The 23556-nt window shown below is 47.9% G+C and overlaps 1 protein-coding gene across 1 annotated transcript; it reads right to left on the bottom strand.

Moving 5' to 3' along the window:
- Positions 1 to 1169: 1169 nt before the first annotated feature.
- LOC139240663 (zinc finger protein 79-like) lies at positions 1170 to 23514 on the bottom strand. Its single transcript, XM_070869227.1, has 4 exons — positions 23484 to 23514; positions 23149 to 23352; positions 1355 to 1659; positions 1170 to 1256 (listed from the first exon to the last, which is right to left on the bottom strand). The coding sequence occupies exons 1-4, from the start codon at positions 23512 to 23514 to the stop codon at positions 1170 to 1172; spliced, it is 627 nt and encodes a 208-aa protein (XP_070725328.1).
- Positions 23515 to 23556: the final 42 nt, after the last annotated feature.

Raw genomic sequence — 23556 nt, 5'->3', positions numbered from 1 at the left:
CGAGCTCCCGCCTCCTCGACTGACTGCTCCGAGCTCTCGCTGGCCTTTATAGGCCTCTCGCCGACCCCGGACTCGCGCTGCTCCGAGCTCCCGCCTCCTCGACTGACTGCTCCGAGCTCCCGCTGGCCTTTATAGGCCTCTCGCCGACCCCGGACTCGCGCTGCTCCGAGCTCCCGCCTCCTCGACTGACAGCAGGTCCATGGAAAGACCAGCACATCCAAGTTCCCCTCCAAGTCACACACCATCCTGACCTCAACACATAGACTGCAGCATGGTTCAAGAAGGCAGCGGCTCACCACCACCTTCTAAAGGGGCAATTAAGGATGGGCAATAAATGCCGACCTGGCTCGCCCACATTCCGAGGATGAATGAAGAAATAAAGAATTAACTCACAGTGAGAAAGGAGCTGCAGAACTGCCGACACCGTCAGCTTAATGAGGCCTTTCCCTTTGGAGATCATATTGCCCATTGAGTTGAACTGATGTTAAAGTAACAATGCTGCTTTGCCCCGTGACAATAACAGATTATCAGAATATTTCCCATAATTTGAAATTGAATGTCAGACTTGGACATTTTGTAGATTCAGCTTTTAAATAGTTGTGGTAACTCTGTACTAAATGGATTCCACCCAGTTCTATGTTCTATGTTCTATGTTCTAGTTCGTAACAAGTCCTCAATCAGCTTGGCTCGTCATTGAGATATCAAGGACGAGGCACACGGTGTTTAAACGAAAGCTGATTGATTTATTTCACATTTATACAGAGTATCAAACTATAGCCCAGTTATAGGCAGAAACAAATCCCAACTTTCAGAATTAACATAGTTCTGCCTTGGGTGTAATTAACAGCAGAATCCAACCCCTGCAGTCAGTTGTGAACTTGTTGGTGTTTCAGGAGGTCGGATGAAACAGTGAATCCCTTCCAACAAATGGAGCAAGGGAACGGTCTCTCCTTCATGTGAACTCGTTTGTTGTGTACCAGCAGGTGGGATGACTGAGTGAATCTCTTCCCACATTTGGTGCAAGTGAACGGCCTCTACCCGGTGTGAACTCGCTGGTGTGTCTGGAGGTTGGATAACTGAGTGAATCTCTTCCCACAGACAGAGCAGCTGAACGGCCTCTCTCCAGTGTGAACTCGCTGGTGTTTCAGAAGGGTGGATGACAAAACGAATCACTTCCCACATTCAGAGCAAGGGAACGACCTCTCCTCAGTGTGAACTCGTTTGTGTGTCAGCAGGTTGGATAACCGAGTGAATCCCTTCTCACACACAGAGCAAGTGAACGCCGTCTCCTCAATGTGATCTCGCTTGTTGTGTGCGAACAGGCCAGATGACTGAGTGAATCCGTCCCACAGACAGAGCAGGTGAACGGCCTCTCCCCAGTATGAACTCGCTGGTGATTCAGCAGGGAAGCTGACTGAGCGGATCCCTTCCCACATATGGAGCAGGTGAATGGCCTCTCCCCAGTGTGAACTCGCTGGTAATTCAGCAGGGAAGCTGCCTGAGTGAATCCCTTCCCACAAACGGAGCAGGTGAACGGCCTCTCCCCAGTGTGAACTAGTTTTTGTGTCAGCAGGTTGGATAACTGAGCAAATCCCTTCTCACACACAGAGCAGCTGAATGGCCACTCTCCGCAATGTGAAATCGTCGATGAGTTTCCAGCTGGGACGGGTAATTGAATCGCTTACAACAGTCCTCACATTTCCACGGTTTCTCCATGGTGTGTGTGTCCATGTGTTTGTCCAGGTTGGATGATCAGTTGAAGCCTCATCCACACCAGAACAGATGTACGGTATCTCTCCGCTGTGCAATGTTTTTTCAGGCTGTGTAACTGGTTAAAGCTCTTTCCACAGTCAGTGCACTGGAACACTCTTAATCGGGTGTGTGTGTCTCGGTGCTTTTCCAGTCACACTGATGTTTGAAATCATTTCCCACAGACAGAACAAACAAACATTTCTCCTTCCACTTTCCAGATCCGATGATATTCAGATCCTGATGACTCGAGTGACTCTGTCAGATCTTGATGTGATGTTTGGTTTGAGTTTCCCGTCTGCAAATCCTCCCCTTCTAATACCCTGCAAACGGAGTTTACAAAAGTCATCACTGTAAGTACAGGATAAAAATTCACAACAGACAATTCTCGTTTGTTCACACGCCCGGGATCATTTAACCCACTCTGTTAATTGCTTTTAGCGACTGAACTTAACGTGTGCCCCACAGCATCTCTCTCACCTTCAATGTGCGAATAGAGCATCACGCCTGCAAATCTGGTTTTCAATTTACTCAGCAAATGTATTGAACAGAAGATGAACAAGTAAACAGATCATGGCCTAATGTTACAGCTCTAAATTCAAAGGAGAAAGTCTGTTATCTAACTCCTCGAGTGGACAAAATAAAGATCCAAAATGCAAGAGTCCCTCGAATCCTTTGTTAAAACATTTCAAATCTTGGCCGGTTCCTTCCTTATTACAGAATTATTCCTCCCTGTGGGAGTCGATATTGGTCAAAAACTACCAATTGTAAATTTGTAACTTTCAGTTTCAAGCTGACCAGATCCTTCTCTCAGAGAATCTCCAAAGAGATTATTTGATTTAAACACAGCTCTCCTCTCCTTCAAATCCAGGATTAGAGTTACCGGGAATTTGAATACTTGACCACATAAATTTAAAAGGGCATGTCAGTGAATTATTCATCTCTCCAGCCTTTAACCGATGAAACTTGTAACACCGAGCCTGAAATTCCACTTACGTGCACTGGATTCCAAACCTGGGACTGTACATGGGGATTCTAATCCTGGGACTGTACATGGGGATTCTATCCCTGGGACTGTACATGGGGATTCTAACTCTGGGACTATACATGGGGATTCTATCCCTGGGACTGTACATGGGTATTCCAACCCTGGGACTGTACATGGGGTTTCTATCCCTGGGACTATACATGGGGATTCTAAACCTGGGACTGTACATGGTGATTCTATCCCTGGGACTGTACATGGGGATTATATCCCCGAGACTGTACACGGGGATTCTAACACTGGGACTGTATATGGAGTTTCTATCCCTGGGACTGTACATGGGGATTGTATCCCTGGGACTGTACATGGGGATTGTATCCCTGGGACTGTACATGGGGATTCTAACCCTGGGACAGTACATGGGGATTCTAACCCTGGGAATATACGTGCAGATTTTAACCCTAGGACTGTTGAACGGGGCCCAGCTCTGCGGCTGGCTCTTCTGTTAGAATTGTGTGGGATGTAAACCGTAAGCTGGGCACTTACCAACACCTTCAGGAGAGAAGGTGAGAAATACGATGGGTGGAGAGTGGGGATAAAACAAATGAGGCGATGATTTCACTCCCGGACACTGGGACCCGGTTGGGAACAGACTGTAGCCCCGCCCACTCTGTACCAAGATGGCTGCGCATGCGCTGTTATGCCATGAAGCGAGCAGGCCGCAATTTGAACCTTCCCACCTTCCTGCACAAAGATGGCGGTTAATCTGGGCCTGTTACCGGGAGAAAAAGCCCGTCGCTGCCAACGCGGGAGTTTCGGGTAATTACTCGGGGCTTGCGGCCTACACCAAATGCTTATGAAGCCTCCCCGCCCAGTTACCGATCGATGGCTTATCTGTGCCCCGCTGATTCTCACGCGGTGCAGAATCCGGCTCCGGCCTGAGCTCGGCTCAGCATGCGTGTGTCTCCACTGCTCACTCTGCGCATGCTCAGCTCACAATGCCGGGGAGATTGACGGCAGCTCCGGACCAATAGGAAGACCTGGGGGGGCGGGACTGGAGGACGGTTGGTCCTCCAATCAATCGGAGTGTGAGAGGGGCGGGGCTTGCGGTCCCCCAGTGGGCGGGGATGAGCCCGGATCTCCATCACTGAGCATGCGTGGCCAGAGTAGCCGGATGTTGGTGGAACAGACGCTTCGGGTAGGCGCTCGGAGATGGTGGCCGCGGGGGAGGAGATGGACCCACGGGTGGGCCGGCGAGCATCATAAATACCCGGTGTTGGTCTCAGGCGCAGAATAATAGCCCGCAGACCCCGTGGTTGCTCCGCGGTGACACACCCGGTTCAGCGGGGTCTCTGGCCGCCATCTTCGGCAGGGCGGGGTCACGGCGCATGCGCCGCCGCCTTGGCCAGGTACAATGAATGGGCGGGACTTCAGGGTCCCAGTGCCCGCGAGACACAGTAACCTGGGCAACAGGCGGATCATCACCTCACAGCAGTAACCTCGACAATAGGTGCAGGAATAGGCCATTCGGCCCTTCGAACCTGCACCGCCATTCAATAAGATCATGGCTGATCATTCACCTCAGTATCCCTTTCCTGCTTTCCCTCCATACCCCTTGAACCCTTTAGCCGCAAGGGCCATATCTAACTCCCCCTTGAATATATACAATGAACTGGCCTCAACAACACTCTGCGGCAGGAAATTCCACAGGTTAACACCTATGAGTGAAGAAGTTTCTCCTCATCTCAGTCCTAAATGGCCGACCCCTTATCCTTAGACTGTGTCCCCTGGTTCTGGACTTCCCCCAAAATTGGGCACATTCTTCGTGCATATAACCTGTCCAATCCCCTCAGAATTTTATATGTTTCTATGAGATCCCCTCATCCTTCTAAACTCCAGTGTATAAAGGCCCAATCGATCCAGTCTCTCCTCATTTGTCAGTCCTGCCATCCCGGGAATCAGTCTGGTGAACCTTCGCTGCACTCCCTCAATAGCAATCACGTCCTTCCTCAGATTAGGAGACCAAAACTGCACACAATATTTCAGGTGAGGCCTCACCAAGGTCCTGCACAACTGCATTAAGACCTCACTGCTCCTATACTGAAATCCATTCGCTATGAAGGCCAACTTGCAATTTGCTTTCTTCACTGCCTGCTGTACCTGCATGCCAAACTTCAATGACTGATGTACCATGACACCCAGGTCTCGTTGCACCTCCCCTTTTCTGAATCTGTCAGATAATCTGCCTTCCTGTTTTTACCACCAAAGGGGATAACCTCACATTTATCGACATTATACTGCATCTGCCAGGCATTTTCCCACTCACCTAACCTGTCCAACTCACCCTGCAGCCTCATAGCATCCGCTTCATAGCTCACACTGCCACCCAGCGTATTGTCATCTACAAACTTGGAAATATTACATTGAATTCCTTTGTTTAAATCATTAATGTATATTGTAAATAGCTGGGGTCCCAGCGCTGAACCTTGCGGTACGCCACCAGTCACTGCCTGCCATTCTGAAAAGGACCCGTTTATTCCTACTCTTTGCTTCCTGTTTGCCAACAAGTTCTCTATCCACGTCAGTACATTACCCCCAATACCATGTGCTTTAATTTTGCACATTAATCTCTCAAGTGGCACCTTCTCAAAATCCCTTTGAAAGTCCAAATACACCACATCCACTGGCTCCCCCTTGTCCACTCCACTAGTTACATCCTCAAAAAATTCTAAAAGATTTGTCAGGGGTGGGTGGAGGGATAGAGGGGAAGAGGTTACAGTAAGATAATAGAGGAGGAGTGGTTACAGGGGAAGGGGAGGGGTTACAGGGTAAGGGGGATAGAGGGGGAATAATTACAGGGGGAGCGATTGCAGTGGGAGGGTGATAGAGGAGGCGGGGTTACAGCGGAAGCGGTAACAGAGGTTGAGGGCTTACAGGCGGAGGGGATAGAGGGGGAGCGGTTACAGGGGAAGGGGGATAGAGGGGAAAGGGTTAGGGGGTGGGGGATAGAGGGGAAGGGTTTACAGGGGAGGGGGATAGAGGGGACGGGTTTACGGGGAGGGGGATAGAGGGGAAGGGGTTAGGGGGAGGGCGATAGAGGGGAAGGGTTTACGGGGGGAGGGGATAGAGGGGAAGGGGTTACAGGGGGAGGGGATAGAGGGGAAGGGGTTACAGGGGGAGGGGGTAGAGGGGAAGAGGTTACGGGGAGGGGGATAGAGGGGAAGGGTTCATGGGGAGAGGGATGTACGGGGATAGAGGAGAAGGGGTTAAAGGGGAGGGTGATAGAGGGGACGGGTTTATGGGGAGAGGGATAGAGGAGAAGTGCTGACAGCGGGAGCGAGATAGAGGGCCACGGTTACACGGGGCGGGGTAGAAGGGGAGGGGTTACAGTGGGAGTGATTACAGGGGAGGATAGACGAGGCGAGGTTACAGGGAGAGGGGGTGGGGTTGCAGCGGGAGTGATATAGAGGAGGAGGGAGATAGAGTGGGAGGGGTTAGAGAGGCAGTTCCCCCCCTCTTCAGCCCCGTATTGCATGGAGCTGACCGACCTGGGGAGGCCTCACAGATTCATCCCTGGTCTGTTCTTGGTTAAGGGGAGAAGGCTGCAATTAGCATAGACCGGTTGAGCCGAATGGCCTGTTTCTGTGAAATGTTACAGGAGGGCGGGTAAATGGAGCTGAGTACGCGCTCTGATTGCGGGATCTTTCTATGCTAGCATTTCAGAACATTAAAAAGTGCGACAGATCGACGCCGTAGGCTACAGGAATGACCGAGGTCCCGTCCCACGCCTGCCTCCGCCCGGTAGGAATGTCACCACCCCAAACTCCTTGTCAAACGGTTTGCCCGTTCGGGTCACCCTGACCCCAACCCACCCGCCCCCAGCCCAACAAGTGGAGGGGGAGGAGGGGATACACGTGGGACCTGTCCACACAGCGCTCGCAGGGAAGGCCCAGTCTCCATCCCTGGCCCCATCTGAGTTAACCTGATCTCGGCCGGTGTGCAGGAATAGGGACATGATTGGAGCTTGATGTCCCGGGGGTGGGATGTGCAAATCAGCCGAGTACGCTGCTCCTACTCGCTATCCAACGGCTCAAGAATTCAACAGCAGGGAGGTTATGCTTAAATGTATAAAACACTTGCTGGGCCACAACTAGAATACTGCGATCAGTTCTGGTCACCACATTACAGGGAAGGTGTGCTTGCACTGGAGAGGGTACATAGGAGATTTATGAGGATGTTGCCCTGGATTGCAGAATTATAGCTATGAAGAAAGACTGGATAGGCTGGGTTTGTTTTCTTTGGAACAGAGGAGGCTGAGGGGAGACTTTTGTGAGATGTATAAAATTAAGAGGGGCTTAGATAGAGTGAATAGGACGGACCTATTTCCCTCAGGAGAGGGTCAATAACATTCGGCATAGATTTAAAGTAATTGGTAAGGGGATATGAGGGGTAATTTGAGAGTTGTGGGGGTCTGGAACTCACTGCCTAAAAGGGTGGTAGAGGCAGAAATCCTCACCACATTTAAAAAGTGTTTGGATGTGCACCTGAAGTTCTGTAACCTACGGGGCTACGGACCAAGGGCTGAAACATGTGATTTAGCTGGATAGCGCTTTGTCTGCTGGCGTGGACACGATGGGCCGAAATGAATTCCTTCTGTGTCGTAAATTTCCACGATTCTGTGACCCTTGTGAAGCGGGTAAGCGTGTATGGAGTGTGTGCCTAGAGCCTGTGCATGGGAGAGGCAATGTTTAGGGTTGGTTGTGAAGCCCTTCACAGGCGAATAGCTTGTCAGCAAAATCTTACATCATAGTGTGGGTGTCATTGCCTCGAAAAGGAGAAGATCTTGGGACATTATTGGAGAACACCGAGGGTTAGTTAAAAGAAGACATTTATTGCTGACTCCTCTGTGACACCAGTCTCTGTCCGATCTTTTATAGATGTCAGGCTAGATGTCACTCCCGTGTCATTGGGCCCAGCCCGGGCTCACAGCCAGCAGAGGGTTCCCCCAACATCTGGGGCGAGTTCACCTCAGTCACCAAGTAAGTAAATACCGACACACTCCTCGGGGACTCCATGTAAATACTGACACACTCCACGGGAATTCCCTGGAAATACTGACACACTCCTGGGGACTCCCTGTGCTACTTGCACACTCCCCGGAACACCCTGTAAAAACTGACACACTCGCAGGGACCCCATGTAAATATCGATACTGTTTCAGGGACCCTTGTAAATACTGACACACTCTCCGGGACCCCTTTTAAACACCGACAAACCCCCAGGGACCCCCTGTAAACACTGACACACTATTGGGGACCCCTGTAAATACAGACGCACCATCAGGGGTCCTTGTAAATACGGACACACACCTGGGGACCCCCTGTAAACACTGACACACTCCCGACGACCCCCTATATGTATAGACACACTCCTGGGGATCACCTGTAAATACTGACACAAATCTGGCAGCTACTTGTAAATACTGACACACTATCGGGGGACCTTGTAAATACAGGCACACTCCTGTCGACACCCTGTTATTACTTACACACTCCTGGATACCCGTTGTAAACACTGACACACACCCGGGAATCCACTGTAAGTACTGACACACTCCCGAGGAGCCCCTGTAAACACTGACAGACTCCCGGAAACTCCCAGTAAAGACCGACACAATCCCGATGACCCCCTGTAAATACTGACACACTCCCTGGGAAAACTCCTGTAGACACTGACACATTCCTTGTGGATCCCCTGTAAATACAGACACACTCCTGGGGGCAGCTTCTGTACATACAGACATAATCCCCGGGGATCCTGTATAAATACTGGAACACTCCCGGGGACTCCCGTAAATGCTGATACAGTCACCAGGACCCCTTGTGAATACTGAGACACTCCCGGGAACCCCTGTAAATACAGATAAACTCCCGGTAAATACTGAAACACCCCTGGTGACTCCCTGTCAGGATTGAGAAAGTCCTGGGGAACCCCTGCTAAGTACTGACTCACTCACTGCAACATTCTATGAATATCAACACTCTCCCGGGCCCCGCTGTAAACACCGACACACCTCTGGAGACCCCCTGTAAATATAGACAAACTCCTGGGGATCCCTTGTAAATACTGACACACTCCTGGCAACACCCCTTGTACACACTGACATATTCCCCGGCGATCGAACATAGTGCCACACTTCCGGGGACCCAGGTAAATACTGACACACTCACAGGGACTACTTGTAAATACTGACACACTCCTGAGAACCCCCTATAAACACTGACACACACCCGTGGAACCCCTGTAAACACTGACATACTCCCGGGAACTAACAGTAAAAACCGACACACTCCCGGGGACCCCCTGTAAATACAGACAAACTCCCGGGGATCCCCTGTAAATACAGACACCCGCGTACATGCTGACATACTCCCGGGGACCCCTGTAAAAACTGACACATTCCCAGGGACACCCGATAAATATTGACACACACCCAGCGACCCGCTGTAAACACCGACACACCTGCGGGGGTCCCTGTAAATACTCACACACCTCTGGGGACCCCCTGTCAACATTCAGACACTCCGGGATATCCCCTGTTAATTACTGACTCACTCATGGTAACCCTCAATGAATACCGACACACTCTCCGGGGACTCGCTGTAAAAATCGACACACACCCAGGGACGCCCTCTAAATACTGACACACACCCGGGGAGACCCTGTAACTACAGACATACTCCTTAGGACAACCCCTGTAGATACTGACACATTTTCTGGGGCAACCCCTGTTGACACTGACACATTCCCTGGGTATCCCCTGTAAATACAGACATACTCCTGAGGACAGCCCTGTACACACTGACATATTCCTCGCGGATCCGCTATAAATACTGCCACACTCCCGGAAACCCCTGCAAATACTGACACAGTCACAGGGACTCCTTATAAATACAGAGTCACTACCGGGGACCGCTGTAAATACTGACTCACTCCCGGTGACTCCCTGTAAACACTGACACACTCCCGTGGGCTTCCTGTAAATACAGAAACCCCCGTACATGCTGACACACTCGCGGGAACTCTCAATAAATATTGACAACTCCCAGGGACCCCCTGTAAAGACTGACAGGCTAGCGGGGGTTCCTGTAAATACTGAAACACCCCTGGGGACCCCTGTCAACACTGAGACATAAGAACATAAGAATATAAGAATTAGGAACAGGAGTAGGCCATCTAGCCCCTCGAGCCTGCTCCGCCATTAAATAAGATCATGGTTGATCTGGTCGTTGTCTCATCTCCACTGAGCCGCCCTCTCCCGTAACCCTTAATTCCCTTATTGGTTAAAAATCTATCTATCTTTGTCTTGAAAACATTCAATGAGCTTTGCCTCATCTGCTCCCCTGGGCAGATAATTCCACAGATTCACAACCCTCTGGGAGAAGAAATTCCTTCTCAACTCTCTTTTAAATTGGCTCCCCTGTTTTTTGAGGCTGTGCCCCGTAGTTCTAGTCTCCCCTACCAATGGAGACAACCTCTCTGCCTCTATCTTGTCTATCCCTTTCATGATTTTAAATGTTTCTATAAGACCACCTCTCATCCTTCTGAACTCCAACGAGTAAAGACCCAGTCTACTCAATCTATCATCATAAGGTAACCCCCTCATTTCTGGAATCAGCCGAGTGAATCGTCTCTGTACCCCTTCAAAAACTAGTACATCCTTCCTTAATTAAGGTGACCAAAACTGCACGCAGAACTCCAGGTGCGGCCTTAGCCATAATTTATACAGTTGCAGCAAGACCTCCCTGCTTATGCACTCCATCCCTCTCACAATGAAGGCCAACATTCCATTCGCCTTCCTTATTACCTGCTGCACCTGCAAACTAACCTTTTGGGATTCATGCACAAGGACCCCCAGGTCCCTCCGCACCACAGCATGATGTAATTTCTCCCCATTCAAATAATATTCCCTTTTACTGTTTTTTTTCCCAAGGTGGATGATCTCACACTTTCCGACATTGTATTCCATCTGCCAAAACTTAGCCCATTCGCTTAACCTATCGAAATCTCCTTGTAGCCTCTCTGAGTATTCTACACAACCCGCTTTCCCACTAATCTTTGTGTCATCTGCAAATTTTGTTGCATTACACTCTGTCCCCTCTTATAGTTCATCTATGTATATTGTAAACAGTTGTGATCCCAGCACTGATCCCAGTGCCACATGACTAACCACTGATTTCCAACCGGAAAAGCACCCATTTATCCCGACTCTCTGCTTTCTGTTAGCCAGCCAATTCTCTATCCATGCGAATACATTTCCACTGACTCCGCATACCTTTTTCTTCTGCAGTAACCTTTTCTGTGGCTCCTTATCGAATGCTTTTCGGAAATCTAAATACACCACATCCATCGGTACACCTTAATCCACCATGCTCGTTATATCCTCAAAGAATTCCAGTAAGGTAGTTAAACATGATTTCGCCTTCATGACTCCATGCTGCGTCTGCTTGGTTGCACTATTCCTATCTAGATGTCCCGCTATTTTTTCCTTAATGATAGTTTCAAGCAATTTCCCCACTACAGATGTTAAACTAACCGGCCTATATTTACCTGCCTTTTGCCTGCCCCCTTTTCTAAACTTAGGCGTTACATTAGCTGTTTTCCAATCCGCTGGTACCTCCCCAGAGTCCAGATAATTTTGGTAGATTATAACGAATGCATCTGCTATAACTTCCGCCATCTCTTTTAATACCCTGGGATGTATTTCATCAGGAACAGGGGACTTGTCTACCTTCAGTCCCATTAGCCTGTCCAGCACTACCCCCCTAGTGATAGTGATTGTCTCAAGGTCCTCCCTTCCCACATTTCTGTGGCCTGCAAATGTTGGCATTGTTTTTGTGTCTTCCACAGTGAAGACGGAAGCAAAATAATTGTTTAAGGTCTCAGACATTTCCACATTTCCCATTATTAAATCCCCCTTTTCATCTTCTAAGGGACCAACATTTACTTTAGTCATTCTTTTCCGTTTTATATATCTGCAAAAGCTTTTACTATCTGTTTTTATGTTTTGCGCAAGTTTACCTTCGTAATCTATCTTCCCTTCCTTTATTGCTTTTTTAGTCATTCTTTGCTGTTGCTTAAATTTTTCCCAATCCTCTAGTTTCCCACTAACCTTGGCCACCTTACACGTATTGGTCTTTGATTTGATAATGTGAATGTTTAAAAATGTATAGAGACATTGAAGTTGAGAACGTGGGAATTGTATAGGGACAGTATAAGCTAACAAAGAATCCTTTCCTTTTCACATATGTATAGAAGCTTTTGCAGTCAGTTTTTATGTTCCCGGCCAGCTTCCTCTCATTTTCCCCCTCCTAATTAAACCTTTTGTCCTCTGCTGAATTCTAAATTTCTCCCAGTGCTCAGAATTGCTGCATTTTCTGGCCAGTTTATATGCCTCTTCCTTGGATTTAACACTATCCCTAATTTACCTTGTTAGACACGGTTGAGCCACCTTCCCCGTTTTATTTTTACTCCAGACAGGAATGTACAATTGTTGAAGTTCAGCCATGTGATCATTAAATGTTTGCCATTGCCTATCAACCGTCAACCCTTTAAATATCATCTGCCAGTCTAAATTCCTTAAATTCAGGACCCTCGTCTCTGAATTAATTGTATCACTCTCCATCTTAATGAAGAATTCTACCATATTATGGTCAGTCTTCCCCAAGGGGCCTTGCACAACAAGATTGCTAATTAGCCTTTCTCATTACACATCATCCAGTCTAGGATGGCCTGCCCTCTACTTGGTTCCTCGACATATTGGTCTAGAAAACCATCCCTAGTACATTCCAGGAAATCCTCCTCCACCGTATTGCTACTAGTTTCGTTAGCCCAATCGATATGTAGATTAAAGTCACCTGATAACTGCTGTATGTTTATTGCATGCATCCATAATCTCTTGTTTGATGCTGTCCCCAACCTCACTGCTACTATTTGGTGGTCTGTACACAACTCCCATTAATGTTTTCTGCCCTTTGGTATTCCGCAGCTCGCCCCATACAGATTCCACATCATCCAAGCTAATGTCCTTCCTTATATTGCGTTAATTTCCTCTTTAACCAGCAATGCTACCACACCTTCTATTCTTTTCTCTCTATCATTCTTGAATGTTGAAGAACCCTGGATGTTGAGTTCCCAGCCTTGGTCACCCTCGAGCCATGTCTCTGTGATGCCAATGATATCATATTCATTAATTGCTGCCTGTGCAGTTAATTCGTCCCTTATTCCGAATACTCCTCGCATTGAGGCACAGAGCCTTCAGGCTTGTCTTTTTAAGACACTTTGCCCCTTTAGAATTTTGTTGTAATATGGCCCTTTTTTATTTTTGCCTTGGGTTTCTCTGCCCGCCACTTTTACGTTTCTTATTTCTATCTTTTGATTCTGCCCCCATTCTACTTCCCTCTGTCTCCCTGCATAGGTTCTCATCCCCCTGCCATATTAGTTTAACATCTCCCAACAGCACTCGCAAACACTCCCCCTAGGACGTTGGTTCCAATCCTGCCGTGGTGCAGACCGTCCTGTTTGTACTGGTCCCACCTCCCCCAGAACCGGTTCCAATGTCCCAGGAATTTGAATCCCTCCATTCTGCACCATTCTTCAAGCCACGTATTCATCTGAGCTATCCTGCTCTGACGAATACGTGGCACTGACAGCCATCCTGAGATTACTACCTTTGAGGTCCTACTTTTTAAATTCAACTCCTTGCTCCATAAATTCAGCTTGCAGGACGTCATCCCATTTTTTTCCTACATCGTTGGTACCTATATGCACCATGACAACTGGTTGTTCACCCCCCATCCCCCTCCAAAATATCCTGCAGCCGCTCTGAGACATCTTTGACCTTTGCACCAGGGAGGCAACGTACCATCCTGGAGTCTCGATTGCGGCCGCAGAAACATCTAACTATTCCCCTTACAATAGAATCCCCTACCACTATAGCTCTACCATTCTCAAGAGTAACAAGTGTTTCATTCTCTTCAAATGAGGGAACTATTCAGGCAGATAATTACAGGTTTATTAACCTCATGCCAGGTACAGGTAGCTTTATTTTTACCATCACTTACACCAATCATCACACACTCCAGGTGTATATCAGGAGATTGTGTGTGATGGTGAGGCGATCAGTGCAGAGACCAGTGTGTGGCTGCTCATTATACTCAGTGTGATTGAATCCCCTTTCCCACTGAATACTGTGGCCAGACATGGTCACCTTGGTAATGGAATGGTCAGTGTGACATCACTTTCTAAGCAAGACAATGGGTTATCAATAAATGGTAATGATATTAAACTATCTGCAATTACGTTCTGAATTAAAGGATATAAAATGGTGAAAAATAACTGGTGAAGATAATCATTTATTTTTGCAGAATGCACTTGCAAACATTAAAAATGATGTACTTTGTACACCCACACACCCCACATATATAGAGTGAGGTGTGTGCTTTTTTTTCCCGTTGTTCCTCTCAACCAGATGAGAGTTACTGAACCCGGCGGACATTAGGACCCTGCGGCTTCCCATCCGGCGGTGCTGTGAGGTCCCGGTTCCAGGCTCTGTCTGACCCAATCAGTGGGCCAGGCAAAGCTCAATGGAAAACACTGCAGGAAAAACAATCTTTAGCTTTAAAATCTGTGAGCAGTTGTCACAGGACACAGTGTGAATTAGTAACCTTTAACACACAGAGTGCCACTAAATAGTGCAAATTGAATTGCTCCCCTTCAGTCCTGTCCCTCAATCCCAGTCCACCTCTGGGAGATTGTTACAACATTCACCCCATCCTCTCAACACAAATATTAACCTCAAAATACCAGATCAATAGGACATTGCCCACAAAACTGCTGATAGCTATTAACAAGAATAAACCTGCTTCAAAGTAAAAAAAAACTAAATGATTGCATCCTCTCACACATGCAAATACATATCTTTACGATTATCAATATTTATCTATTCCTCTATCTATCATCTGTCTCTCTGTGTTACAGACGCAAGGTCTGGTTCAATTTTAGCTGAGACTGGTTCTATTGTGATATAAAGTGAGAAATGCAATCGTGTCAATTAAATGGGTTAGGGGCTCGTGTCATATAAACAGAGCCAGGGTCTAGTGCAGTAATAACTGATACAGGGCGCAGAGTGATGTAAACAGATACAGGATCTAGTGTAATATATAGACAGAGTGGGGTGCAATATTAACAGAGACAGGGTCTCGTGTAATAAAATATAGACAGGGTCTCGTGTAATATAAACAGAGACAGGGCCTTGTGTAATAAAAACAGAGGCAGGGTCTAGTGTAATATAAAAAGGGACAGGGTCTTGTGTAATATAAACAGAGACAGGGCCTAGTGTAATATATACAGAGGCAGGGTCTAGTGTAATATAAACAGAGACAGGGTCTAGTGTATGATAAACAGAGACAGGGTCGAGTGTAATTAAAACAGAGACAGAGCCTCGTGTAATATAAACAGAGACAGGGTCTAGTCTAATATAAACAGAGACAGGGTCTAGTGTAATATAAACAGAGACAGAGCCTAGTGTAATATAAACAGTGACAGGGTCTAGTGTAATATAAACAGAGACAGGGCCCAATGTAATATAAACAGACACAGGGTCTCGTGTGATGTAAACACAGACAGGGCCTAGTGTAATATAAACAGACTCAGGGTCTAGTGTAATATAAACAGACAGGGCCTAGTTTAATATAAACAGAGACAGGGCCCAGTGTAATATAAACACAGACAGGGCCTAGTGTAATATAAACAGACACAGGGTCTAGCGTAATATAAACACAGACAGGGTCCAGTGTAATATAAACAGACACAGGGTGTAGTGTAATATGAACAGAAACATGATGTAGTTACTGAATCACAGAGTCGAAGAATGATACATTTCAGATCGTGTACATCCAGCCCACTGGTGCCAGTGCCAGCACTCATGTGAAAGATCTAACCAATTATCCCACTCCACCTGCTCCTTCCCAATATCCCAATCAGTCCCACTCCACCTGCTCCTTCCCAATATCCTAATCAATCCTATTCCCCCGGCTCCTTTCCAATATCCCAATTAGTCCCATTCCCTCTACTCTTTCCCAATATCCCTGCATTTTTTCCAATTCAAGTATTTACTCAATTCCCTTTAGAACCTTATTACTGAATCTGCTCCTGGCACCCTTTCTGGCCGTGTATTCCAGATCATAACAGCTCACTGCGTACTTTCTTTCCTCATTTCGCCTCTGATTCTTTCGCTAGTTAAAACTTTGTCCTCGGGTTACACACCCTTCATCTCTGGAAACTAGTAAAGAACATAAAAGCATAAGAATTGGAAGCAGGGGTAAGCCATACAGCACTTGGAGCCTGCTCTGTCACTCCATAAGATCATGGCTAATCATCGACCTGAATTCTATTTTCAGGCCTGTTCCCCATAGTCCCGTGATTCCCCTGGAGTCCATAACTCTATCTAGCTTAACTTTAGTTACATTCAATGACTCAGCATCCACAGTCCTTTTAGGTAGACAATTTCCAAGATTCACAACCCTCTGAGTGAAGACATTCCTCCTCAACTTTGTCTGAAAAGGCATACCCCTTATCCTGACACTATGCCCCCTATTTCGGATTCTCCAGCCAGGGGAAGCAACCTCTCAGCATCTACCCTGTCAATCCCCCTCAGAATCTTATATTTTTCTATGAGATACCCTCTCATTCTTCTAAACTCCAGAGAGTATAATCTACTCAATCTCTCCTCATAGAACAACCCTCTCATCCCAGGGATCAATCTCGTGAACCTTCATTGGACCGCCTCTGTGGTCTCACCAAAGCCCTGTACAATTGTAGTAAGACGTTCTCACTGTTGTCATCGAAACCTCTTGCAATAAAGGCCAACATGCCATTCACCTTCTTAATTGCTTGCTGTACCTGCATGCCAACTGTGTGTTTCCTGTACGAGGATGCCCAAGCCTCTCGGAACACCCAACATTTAACATTTTCTCACAACTTAAAACATTCTGTTTTTCTGTCCTTCCGACTAAAGTGAATAACCTCACAGTTCCCCACGTGATGCTCCATCTGCCATCTTATTGCCCACTTTCTTAACCTGACCATATCCCTTTGCAGATGCTTTGTATTCTCCTCACAGCTTACTGTCCCACCCATCCCCGATACTGCCCCCGATACCCAGCACCTCTCGATACTGCTCCAGATACCTGTCATCTCTTGAACCACTGCATCAAGATTGGGAACAAATGACTGGGCTGAGGCCTGTCTTAGATTAAAAACATGAGGACCACTGTGTCACCATCTGCAACAGCAAGTCAACAATGCTTCTGCGACTGCATCTTCTAAACCCACAATCTCCACCGTGTAGAAGGACAAACATAGAAACATAGAAACATAGAAAATAGGTGCAGGAGCAGGCCATTCAGCCCTTCTAGCCTGCACCGCCATTCAATGAGTTCATGGCTGAACATGAAACTTCAGTACCCCCTTCCTGCTTTCTCGCCATTACCCTTGATCCCCCGAGTAGTAAGGACTTCATCTAACTCCCTTTTGAATATATTTAGTGAATTGGCCTCAACTACTTTCTGTGGTAGAGAATTCCACAGGTTCACCACTCTCTGGGTGAAGAAGTTTCTCCTCATCTCGGTCCTAAATGGCTTACCCCTTATCCTCAGACTGTGACCCCTGGTTCTGGACTTCCCCAACATTGGGAACATTCTTTCTGCATCTAACCTGTCTAAACCCGTCAGAATTTTAAACGTTTCTATGAGGTCCCCTCTCATTCTTCTGAACTCCAGTGAATACAAGCCCAATTGATCCAATCTTTCTTGATAGGTCAGTCCCGCCATCCCGGGAATCAGTCTGGTGAACCTTCGCTGCACTCCCTCAATAGCAAGAATGTCCTTCCTCAAGTTAGGAGACCAAAACTGTACACAATACTCCAGGTGTGGCCTCACCAAGGCCCTGTACAACTGTAGCAACACCTCCCTGCCCCTGTATTCAAATCCCCTCGCTATGAAGGCCAACATGCCATTTGCTTTCTTAACCGCCTGCTGTACCTGCATGCCAACCTTCAATGACTGATGTACCATGACACCCAGGTCTCGTTGCACCTTCCCTTTTCCTAATCTGTCACCATTCAGATAATAGTCTGTCTCTCTGTTTTTACCACCAAAGTGGATAACCTCACATTTATCCACATTATACTTCATCTGCCATGCATTTGCCCACTCACCTAACCTATCCAAGTCACTCTGCAGCCTAATAGCATCCTCCTCGCAGCTCACACTGCCACCCAACTTAGTATCATCCGCAAATTTGGAGATACTGCATTTAATCCCCTCGTCTAAATCATTAATGTACAATGTAAACAGCTGGGGCCCCAGCACAGAACCTTGCGGCACTCCACTAGTCACTGCCTGCCATTCTGAAAAGTACCCGTTTACTCCTACTCTTTGCTTCCTGTCTGACAACCAGTTCTCAATCCACGTCAGCACACTACCCCCAATCCCATGTGCTTTAACTTTGCACATTAATCTCTTGTGTGGGACCTTGTCGAAAGCCTTCTGAAAGTCCAAATATACCACATCAACTGGTTCTCCTTTGTCCACTTTACTGGAAACATCCTCAAAAAATTCCAGAAGATTTGTCAAGCATGATTTCCCTTTCACAAATCCATGCTGACTTGGACCTATCATGTCACCATTTTCCAGATGCACTGCTATGACATCCTTAATAATTGATTCCATCATTTTACCCACTACTGAGGTCAGGCTGACCGGTCTATAATTCTCTGTTTTCTCTCTCCCTCCTTTTTTAAAAAGTGGGGTTACATTGGCTACCCTCCACTCCATAGGAACTGATCCAGAGTCAATGGAATGTTGGAAAATGACTGTCAATGCATCCGCTATTTCCAAGGCCACCTCCTTAAGTACTCTAGGATGCAGGCCATCAGGCCCTGGGGATTTATCTGCCTTCAATCCCATCAATTTCCCCAACACAATTTCCCGACTAATAAAGATTTCCCTCAGTTCCTCTTCCTTACTAGACCCTCTGACCCCTTTTATATCCGGAAGGTTGTTTGTATCCTCCTTAGTGAATACCGAACCAAAGTACTTGTTCAATTGATCCGCCATTTCTTTGTTCCCCGTTATGACTTCCCCTGATTCTGACTGCAGGGGACCTACGTTTGTCTTCACCAACCTTTTTCTCTTTACATACCTATAGAAACTTTTGCAATCCGCCTTAATGTTCCCTGCAAGCTTCTTCTCGTACTCCATTTTCCCTGTCCTAATCAAACCCTTTGTCCTCCTCTGCTGAGTTCTAAATTTCTCCCAGTCCCCAGGTTCGCTGCTATTTCTGGCCAATTTGTATGCCACTTCCTTGGCTTTAATACTATCCCTGATTTCCCTAGATAGCCACGGTTGAGCCACCTTCCCCTTTTTATTTTTACGCCAGACAGGAATGTACAATTGTTGTACTTCATCCATGCGGTCTCTAAATGTCTGCCATTGCCCATCCACAGTCAACCCCCTAAGTATCATTCGCCAATCTATCCTAGCCAATTCTCGCCTCATACCTTCAAAGTTACCCTTCTTTAAGTTCTGGACCATGGTCTCTGAATTTACTGTTTCATTCTCCATCCTAATGCAGAATTCCACCATATTATGGTCACTCTTCCCCAAGGGGCCTCGCACAATGAGATTGCTAATTAATCCTCTCTCATTACACAACACCCAGTCCAAGATGGCCTCCCCCCTAGTTGGTTCCTCAACATATTGGTCTAGAAAACCATCCCTTATGTACTCCAGGAAATCCTCCTCCACCGTATTGCTTCCAGTTTGGCTAGCCCAATCTATGTGCATATTAAAGTCACCCATTATAACTGCTACACCTTTATTGCATGCAACCCTAATTTCCTGTTTGATGCCCTCCCCAACATCCCTATTACTGTTTGGAGGTCTGTACACAACTCCTACTAACGTTTTTTGCCCTTTGGTGTTCTGCAGCTCTACCCATATAGATTCCACATCATCCAAGCTAATGTCTTTCCTAACTATTGCATTAATCTCCTCTTTAACCAGCAATGCTACCCCACCTCCTTTTCCTTTTATTCTATCCTTCCTGAATGTTGAATACCCCTGAATGTTGAGTTCCCAGCCCTGATCATCCTGGAGCCACGTCTCCGTAATCCCAATCACATCATATTTGTTAACATCTATTTGCACAATTAATTCATCCACCTTATTGCGGATACTCCTTGCATTAAGACACAAAGCCTTCAGGCTTGTTTTATTAACACCCTTTGTCCTTTTAGAATTTTGCTGTACAGTGGCCCTTTTTGTTCTTTGCCTTGGGTTTCTCTGCCCTACACTTTTCCTCATCTCCTTTCTGTCTTTTGCTTTTGGCTCCTTTTTGTTTCCCTCTGTCTCCCTGCATTGGTTCCCGTCCCCCTGCCATATTAGTTTAAATCCTCCCCAACAGCACTAGCAAACACTCCCCCGAGGACATTGGTTCCAGTCCTGCCCAGGTGCAGACCGTCCGGTTTGTACTGGTCCCACCTCCCCCAGAACCGGTCCCAATGCCCCAGGAATTTGAATCCCTCCCTGCTGCACCACTGCTCAAGCCACGTATTCATCTGCGCTATCCTGCGATTCCTACTCTGACTATCACGTGGCACTGGTAGCAATCCCGAGATTACTACTTTTGAGGTCCTACTTTTTAATTTAGCTCCTAGCTCCTTAAATTCGTTTCGTAGGACCTCATCCCTTTTTTTGCCTATGTCGTTGGTACCAATGTGCACCACGACAACTGGCTGTTCTCCCTCCCATTTCAGAATGTCCTGCACCCGCTCCGAGACATCCTTGACCCTTGCACCAGGGAGGCAACATACCATCCTGGAGTCTCGGTTGCGGCCGCAGAAACGCCTATCTATTCCCCTCACAATTGAATCCCCTATCACTATCGCTCTCCCACTCTTTTTCTTGCCCTCCTGTGCAGCAGAGCCAGCCACGGTGCCATGAACTTGGCTGCTGCTGCCCTCCCCTGATGAGTCATTCCCCTCAACAGTACCCAAAGCGGTGTATCTGTTTTGCAGGGGGATGACCGCAGGGGACCCCTGCACTACCTTCCTTGCTCTACTCTTCCTGCTGGTCTTCCATTCCCTATCTGGCTGTGGACCCTTTCCCTGCGGTAAGACCAACTCACTACACGTGATACTCACGTCATTCTCAGCATCGTGGATGCTCCAGAGTGAATCCACCTTCAGCTCCAATTCCGTAACGCGGACCGTCAGGAGCTGGAGGCGGATACACTTCCCGCACACATAGTCGTCAGGGACACCGGAAGCGTCCCTGAGTTCCCACATGGTACAGGAGGAGCACAACACCCGACCGAGCTCTCCTGCCATGTCTTAACCCTTAGATACACTTAAACTGGTAATAACAATGTTAAAAGTTACTGACCAATATAAGAAGAAAAAGAAAAACTACTCACCAATCACCAGCCAATCACTTACCCCCTAGGCTGTGACGTCACCTTTGTTTTTTTTGCCTTCTCCCTGTAGCTGCACCGGTACGCCTCTCGCCGACCCCGGACTCGCGCTGCTCCGAGCTCCCGCCTCCTCGACTGACTGCTCCGAGCTCCCGCTGGCCTTTATAGGCCTCTCGCCGACCCCGGACTCGCGCTGCTCCGAGCTCCCGCCTCCTCGACTGACTGCTCCGAGCTCCCGCTGGCCTTTATAGGCCTCTCGCCGACCCCGGACTCGCGCTGCTCCGAGCTCCCGCCTCCTCGACTGACTGCTCCGAGCTCCCGCTGGCCTTTATAGGCCTCTCGCCGACCCCGGACTCGCGCTGCTCGAGCTCCCGCCTCCTCGACTGACTGCTCCGAGCTCCCGCTGGCCTTTATAGGCCTCTCGCCGACCCCGGACTCGCGCTGCTCCGAGCTCCCGCCTCCTCGACTGACTGCTCCGAGCTCCCGCTGGCCTTTATAGGCCTCTCGCCGACCCCGGACTCGCGCTGCTCCGAGCTCCCGCCTCCTCGACTGACTGCTCCGAGCTCTCGCTGGCCTTTATAGGCCTCTCGCCGACCCCGGACTCGCGCTGCTCCGAGCTCCCGCCTCCTCGACTGACTGCTCCGAGCTCCCGCTGGCCTTTATAGGCCTCTCGCCGACCCCGGACTCGCGCTGCTCCGAGCTCCCGCCTCCTCGACTGACAGCAGGTCCATGGAAAGACCAGCACATCCAAGTTCCCCTCCAAGTCACACACCATCCTGACCTCAACACATAGACTGCAGCATGGTTCAAGAAGGCAGCGGCTCACCACCACCTTCTAAAGGGGCAATTAAGGATGGGCAATAAATGCCGACCTGGCTCGCCCACATTCCGAGGATGAATGAAGAAATAAAGAATTAACTCACAGTGAGAAAGGAGCTGCAGAACTGCCGACACCGTCAGCTTAATGAGGCCTTTCCCTTTGGAGATCATATTGCCCATTGAGTTGAACTGATGTTAAAGTAACAATGCTGCTTTGCCCCGTGACAATAACAGATTATCAGAATATTTCCCATAATTTGAAATTGAATGTCAGACTTGGACATTTTGTAGATTCAGCTTTTAAATAGTTGTGGTAACTCTGTACTAAATGGATTCCACCCAGTTCTATGTTCTATGTTCTATGTTCTAGTTCGTAACAAGTCCTCAATCAGCTTGGCTCGTCATTGAGATATCAAGGACGAGGCACACGGTGTTTAAACGAAAGCTGATTGATTTATTTCACATTTATACAGAGTATCAAACTATAGCCCAGTTATAGGCAGAAACAAATCCCAACTTTCAGAATTAACATAGTTCTGCCTTGGGTGTAATTAACAGCAGAATCCAACCCCTGCAGTCAGTTGTGAACTTGTTGGTGTTTCAGGAGGTCGGATGAAACAGTGAATCCCTTCCAACAAATGGAGCAAGGGAACGGTCTCTCCTTCATGTGAACTCGTTTGTTGTGTACCAGCAGGTGGGATGACTGAGTGAATCTCTTCCCACATTTGGTGCAAGTGAACGGCCTCTACCCGGTGTGAACTCGCTGGTGTGTCTGGAGGTTGGATAACTGAGTGAATCTCTTCCCACAGACAGAGCAGCTGAACGGCCTCTCTCCAGTGTGAACTCGCTGGTGTTTCAGAAGGGTGGATGACAAAACGAATCACTTCCCACATTCAGAGCAAGGGAACGACCTCTCCTCAGTGTGAACTCGTTTGTGTGTCAGCAGGTTGGATAACCGAGTGAATCCCTTCTCACACACAGAGCAAGTGAACGCCGTCTCCTCAATGTGATCTCGCTTGTTGTGTGCGAACAGGCCAGATGACTGAGTGAATCCGTCCCACAGACAGAGCAGGTGAACGGCCTCTCCCCAGTATGAACTCGCTGGTGATTCAGCAGGGAAGCTGACTGAGCGGATCCCTTCCCACATATGGAGCAGGTGAATGGCCTCTCCCCAGTGTGAACTCGCTGGTAATTCAGCAGGGAAGCTGCCTGAGTGAATCCCTTCCCACAAACGGAGCAGGTGAACGGCCTCTCCCCAGTGTGAACTAGTTTTTGTGTCAGCAGGTTGGATAACTGAGCAAATCCCTTCTCACACACAGAGCAGCTGAATGGCCACTCTCCGCAATGTGAAATCGTCGATGAGTTTCCAGCTGGGACGGGTAATTGAATCGCTTACAACAGTCCTCACATTTCCACGGTTTCTCCATGGTGTGTGTGTCCATGTGTTTGTCCAGGTTGGATGATCAGTT

Source organism: Pristiophorus japonicus, chromosome 33 (assembly GCF_044704955.1).
Source record: "Pristiophorus japonicus isolate sPriJap1 chromosome 33, sPriJap1.hap1, whole genome shotgun sequence".
NCBI classification, from domain to species: domain Eukaryota; kingdom Metazoa; phylum Chordata; class Chondrichthyes; family Pristiophoridae; genus Pristiophorus; species Pristiophorus japonicus.
The sequence above is the reverse complement of the archived record's forward strand: the minus strand, read 5'-3'. Positions and strand labels throughout refer to the sequence as shown.

Excerpts from the sequence above, each read along its gene's own strand:
- LOC139240663 (XM_070869227.1), bottom strand. The coding sequence starts at position 23,514 with ATGGAGAAACCGTGGAAATGTGAGGACTGTT. Across the intron at positions 23,353-23,483 it reads GTGGAAATGTGAGGACTGTT|TTCACACTGGGGAGAGGCCG; the intron begins GTAAGCGATTCA and ends CACAAAAACTAG. Across the intron at positions 1,257-1,354 it reads AGAGGCCGTTCACCTGCTCT|GGATTCACTCGGTTATCCAA; the intron begins GTCTGTGGGACG and ends GTGTGTGAGAAG.